This window comes from Triticum aestivum, chromosome 2A, assembly GCF_018294505.1.
Source record: "Triticum aestivum cultivar Chinese Spring chromosome 2A, IWGSC CS RefSeq v2.1, whole genome shotgun sequence".
In the NCBI taxonomy this organism is placed as follows: Eukaryota; Viridiplantae; Streptophyta; class Magnoliopsida; order Poales; family Poaceae; genus Triticum; species Triticum aestivum.
This window is the reverse complement of record NC_057797.1, coordinates 637193171-637198993: the sequence shown is the minus strand read 5'-3', so window position 1 is coordinate 637198993 and position 5823 is coordinate 637193171. Positions and strand designations below refer to the sequence as shown.

The 5823-nt window shown below is 46.4% G+C and overlaps 1 protein-coding gene across 1 annotated transcript; it reads right to left on the bottom strand.

Annotated features, from left to right (window-relative positions):
- Positions 1–3873: 3873 nt before the first annotated feature.
- LOC123185778 (metallothiol transferase FosB) lies at positions 3874–4766 on the bottom strand. Its single transcript, XM_044597600.1, has 3 exons — positions 4544–4766; positions 4349–4457; positions 3874–4260 (listed from the first exon to the last, which is right to left on the bottom strand). Exons 1-3 carry the CDS (start codon positions 4717–4719, stop codon positions 4057–4059), a joined length of 489 nt encoding a protein of 162 aa, XP_044453535.1. The 5' UTR covers positions 4720–4766; the 3' UTR covers positions 3874–4056.
- Between the last annotated feature and the right edge of the window lie 1057 nt (positions 4767–5823).

Sequence of the window (5823 nt, the reverse complement as noted above, 5' to 3'; positions counted from 1 at the left end):
TAGCTGGACATTATGCCCCTGTCTCTATGTGTTACATACACGTCGGACCCACTTGAAAAAATAAAAGCAAAAGACTATTTCTCTCACCCCTCTGTTTGTATCACTTACATGTGGGCCAACCAAAAAAATAAAATGAAAAGTCTATTATCTCTCCCTCCTCTGTCTCTCTCGCCTCCAGCGTGCACAGAATCGACGGCAGCATGCGTCGGTTGCCCGTAGCAGGCTCGCCGGCATGGCAGCTCTGCGCTCACCATCGCTCCCTTGCGCTTGATTCGCGCTAGTTGGGCACACAGGCGGCCACCAGATCCAGTTCCCGGCAGAGTCAAGCGGCGGACGGCGATGGTTGTCACGGGAGCTCACCGAGGACCTCCTAAGCACAAAATTGACGAGCGCGAAGGAAGAGGGAGCTCGAGGAGGGGCTCTCAGTGCCAGGATTTGGAGAGGGTGTGCCGGAAGCGATGACATCAACCTCGGAAGGCCAGCGGCGCTCATCACCGGAGATGAGGAAGGGGAGGGAGAAGCACCAAATTGGCTGAGGGGAAATGTGTGAGAGCTCGATTGGATGCTAGTGGCCTCTATTTGCTGAGCCCTCGTGCCCTCTGACCCTCTCGCGCCGAGCGCCGCCTGTCGCCGCCTCTCGAGCTCACTGCTACCGGTCGTCCGGACCACCCCACGCCCTCCGTCCACCTTAGTCCACTTCTGCTACCTGCCGGGAACCTCGCACAGCTGCTCTGCAACCCCTAGCCAATCCAGCTCCATACCGTACATCGCCGCCGGCCTTCACGCACACGCCGGTGTTTAGTAGCCGTGGTTAAGACCTATAGCCTAACATATATACACTGTTAAGTGTGCCACTCACTCGTGGGCCTTCTACTAAAACAATTAAACCTATTAAGAGATAATGACATGTGCCCCCTGCTGACTGGTCTAACTTTGACTTAATTTTTCCATTTATTTTTTAGAGCGGGCCCCACACGTAGGTGATACAAACAAAGGTGTGAGAGAAATAATTTTTTTTCTTTTATTTTTAAAAGTGGGTCCCATGTGTAAGTGAGACAAGGGCAAAAATGTCCAGCTAGCGCTCAGAAAACGGTCAAAGCACTTTGATCGGACAGAAACTACACGGAAGGGCATTTCTGTAAGGCCACCTAACGGCAGAGGTGCAAATTTGAGCATGCTTCAAAATTAAGGAGAAATCTGAATAATGGGTTTGAATTAGGGACACAAATGTAAAATACCCTATTTTTTTAATCATCCAAGACAATTTTTCAACAAGTCATAACAAAACATAGTAAGAAACCACTATAAATATTATTCCAATCAAAATAATTATAATATAAAAAATAAGATGGTTTGACCTATTCTCTCTCCACTGAAGACTAGTATTTAATAGCAAGACTTTATGGATGAACTAGTATCAAGAGAAGAAAATTAATGTGTTGCTCAAACTTTAGCCAAAATAAACAAGATATTTAATTTAACACACGGCTGGCCATGTACCATGCCGGGACCTAAATTTTCTCCATGCTTAATCAAGTTTCCATATTTGATACTACATAAAAAAATCATATACAACATAAATGTAATAAATTGTCCAATTTCCTTTGAATATATATTAGGATTATTTAATCATGTTATTTCGAGCTAAAATCGAGCGAGCCACTATTGGCTTTGGCTCAAGATCAGCTCGTTTCTCCATTGAGCTACGTAAAGTGCTCATACTCAACTCATTTCTATTTAAGTGCATCTCGAATCGAGTTAAAAGACATGTCGATCTCAAACAGCTCACGAGCCTTGAGCTTTTCTTGTAGGCTCTAGTGAGGAGTGACCTTTGCAAGGGCTAGCCCTTAACCAGCGATTTCGGTGTTTGGGCGAGGAGAACGAGACATACATTGGGCCTTCCGGGCTTACAAACATATTGGGTTGTGTATAATATATAATTATTTACTGATCCTCAAAGAAATATTTATTTAGGTGGAGAATGTGTATAATTGGCAGGATGCGTATTAGGCACACGTAATCGTGTCACGCAGAAATTTGGCTAATAGTTCGTCCCGGACTAGTTCATCCAAACACTTTTCTTTCTTCCTCCAAAGGTGATCTCGCCTTCACCGCCGGCCTTCGGCGGCTCCCCTCCGTCGATGTTTTCGGTCGCCGGTGGTTAGAGGGTCGTCGGATCCACGTGTATGGGTCGTTTTTAGGCTCTCGTAGTTTAGGTTTTTAGCCTGTCCATCGTCTTTGCTTCGGCGGCAATGATGGTGGTGCTGAATAAAGTTTTTTTAAATCCTACTCTGACGAGGCGATCGATCCTATGGTTGGGGATGGATTTGGAAATCAGTCTGTTCAAGCAAGGATGGTGTGGCGGCAACGGCATCCTGGACATGTGTCCTCGGGCTCCGCTGTTGCGACGGCATTTGCTCCAGCGCCGGTGCGGAGCTTGTGAGGTAGTCTAGGAGCGGAGGCAGACTATGGTCTGCATCGCCGGTATCTGGAAGATAGTGGATCGTATGTTGGGTTCGTGGTTCATGGATGACAGGTATCGTGTTCTTATCGAACGTCTTAATCATTTGGGGTGCCTGATCTAGAGTTTGATAGCGTGTCTAGGGTGTTTTCCCAGTCGGATTCGTTCAATGGTAATGGTTTCGCTTGGCGAACCACCTTGGATGTCAGCAAAGCTGCATATCAGTGATGGAACTATGTCGAGCTCGAGTATGGAGGTGATCTGTCATCTCTTTCTTTCTTTTGGTGGCTGGTATGGTGGTGCCAAAGGCAGGTGACAGACATTGATGTCAAGCTTAAATGATTCTTCAGTCTTGTTTGTAGTTTTACTTCTTGGATGATGTTCCTTTGTGCAAAGCCTAATATTATGTTGTTTTTTTAGTTTTGCCAGGTCAGTTTGTACGTGACTTGTATTATAATTCTTATCCTTATGATATACTATCTCTATTTCTAAATATTTGTCTTTTTAGAGATTTCAACAAGTAACTACATACAGAGCAAAATGAGTGAATCAACACTTTAAAATATGTCTATATACATCCGTATATGGTAGTCCATTTGAAATCTCCGAAAAAACAAATACTTAAGAACGGAGGGAGTATAAATGAGACACGTATTACCATAAAAAATTTATGTCACACAGATACTACTAGACCAACACTCCAGATTAAAGCGAACCAGCCTATGGTTGGATCGTTAGATGGACAGCCGTATCTCCAGCCTACCAAGGTTCAAGTCCTGGTGCTTGCATTATTTCTGGATTTATTTTAAAGTTTCCGGCGATTCGCTTTTAGTGGGAGGAGACGTTCCCGTCAATGACGAGGCGCCTACGGTAACTTCGTAAATCTCATGATGATATGCCAGCTCAGTCTCTCGAAGGTGCTTATAGGGATATAGTGTGCGTATATGCATTCATAGGGGTAGGTATATGCACGCGGCAATGTACCTTCCAAACTCCATGTGAGTTTTATCTTCAAACAAAAATTATGCGTGTGAGCTAATGATGTGAACTTCACTTGCGAATGCACAATTAGAGAATCAAGTGTCTTTTTGAGCGCAGCAAAAGCAGCGAATACACAACAACTTCTCCCTCGGTTTTGTAGATACATCCGTATCTAAAATTTAATACGAGTAATTTGGGATCAAGGTAATATCTATTTGGGATCAAGGTATCAACATGTGGAGCCCATTAGGATTTAAGTACTAGATTTGACATTGGTGCTCGCATTATTCCTGAATATATTTCAGACTTTCAACGATGTTTATTTAGTCGGAGAAGACGTTTTCGTCCACTGCAAGACGTCTGTGGTAACTTCATGACCGTGTGCTCGTGTATATGAGCGACTTTGATTGTATTGTGTTAAAAAAAAGACATGCACACCGAAAACCTAAGCATTACGGCCCAACAATGAATGTGCAAATCAAGGTCATGAAGTACATTTTGTTTGCAATCTAAATGAATCAAATCATGCTTGTATACAACAACAATTCCACCCCCATTTCTCGCAGGATCATCCCTACGAAGCACTAGCACGAGAACTAGAGATGCACGTTCATCTACACCGTGTGCTTGGCAAGGCAAGCAGGTGGAGCAAGGGGCACCACGGGAAGGTCCTCGCAGTTGCAGATCTCGATCACGTTCCCGTCCGGGGCGTGGAAGAAGAGCTGCTCCACCGTCGTCTCGCCGTCCCGCACCCTCGTGGTGACCACCTCCAGGTTCATATCGCGCAGCCTCGCCTTCGTCAGCGCCATGTCCGAGCACTGCCATTTCCAAACCGCGCACCACGGGTCAGAGATTAATCAGCGACGAGGGTGCCCGCAGCTCTCCCCGTGCTTGATCTGCACTGACCTGAAAGGATATGTGGTTGCCCTTCGGGTTGATCGCCGGCGATCTCGGAGGCGCGTCGCAGCCGGCGCTCCGCTGCAGCAGGTGTATGCCCATGCCGTATCTATGCATCCTGCGACGAGCAACATCCCGCATCAGCGAACACACGCTGTTTTTTACACGACGCGGCAAGAAGCATTTGAATTTGCGCGTCCTCACCATGCTCCCCCGAAGTCCAGGGACGCCGGGCGTTGGATCAGCTGGAAGCCGAGCACGCGTCGGTAGAAGTCGACGGAGTCCTCGACGGACGTGCACGAGAAGGCGACGTGGTTCAGGCGGACGAGCGGCAGGGCGGGTTCAGGCTCAGGCTGCTGCTCCTGAGCAGGGAGGTCCATGTAGGAGCTGGGACGATTGTATTTTGGGTGGTGTACTGATGAATAATTTCAGTGCATTCGATTGCGGTCCTGTCCGTATTTATACACACATACTGTACATGCCACATTTTGGGTCGGTATGTACACGCGTACATGAGGAAGTGTGTGTCTTAACGCAAACGCGGATTCAGGATATCAGTGCGGGATCCCGTCCTTCGGGGAGGAGACTTGACCGCCACGAGGGGTCGATCTCAATCTCCTTACTCGGTATCCATCGACCTGTTGCCGTGCTGGGCATCTTACAGGCAGGCACGTCACCTTCTCGTGCACGTTTGCGGTTTGCAGACACAAAATCCACGAAATTGACCAAATCAATACTCAGCAACTCGACGCTGCTGGTTTACAGGCAGGCCGGGACGCGGATTCTCGGATCCTCTCCCAGAAACTTCTCTTTATATAAGCATCTATAATCGGGCTCCTCAAACCCCCACTATACGTCCGGGCGGATGGTTCGATCAGTGACCGATCAATGTGACCGCTCCTCAAAGCGATCCTATACATCCAGACTGACGGACACCATATATCCAGCCCATATTTTTTGAGACGGATATGGAAGGTCCAGGCGCGCTCGTCATGTCAGATCTGATAGACAAGACTCGCGGAGCTTCCTATCTGCCGCATTCTGTGGCAGAATGTCGACGCTTCGCACAGGTTACTTCCCGACTGGGCCGGCCTAGGCAGACACAAACGCGATGCGTTGACTAGGATTCAATCTCGCAACCGCCCTCTTGTCAGGTAGCTAGCCACTACGTCTGACTCACATTCATGGTCAAAAGGCAATGTGAATTCTTTAGAACTAGTCACATAGTCACACAGGCAGATCGGGTCAGTTTTCCTTTTTTTTAACTTTTCTTGTAAATTTTGATTATATTTTTAAAAAATTGCGAACGTTTTTGACAGAACACACACGAGTTTTCAAGAAATGTTAGCAACTTTTCTAATTTCTAACGAAATTCTAAAAACAGGAACAATTTTTAAGTTGTGGAATTTAACAAAAAGCAGGGACATATTTTAAAATTACTACCAATTTTGATAAACACGAATAAATTTCTAGAAAATGTGATT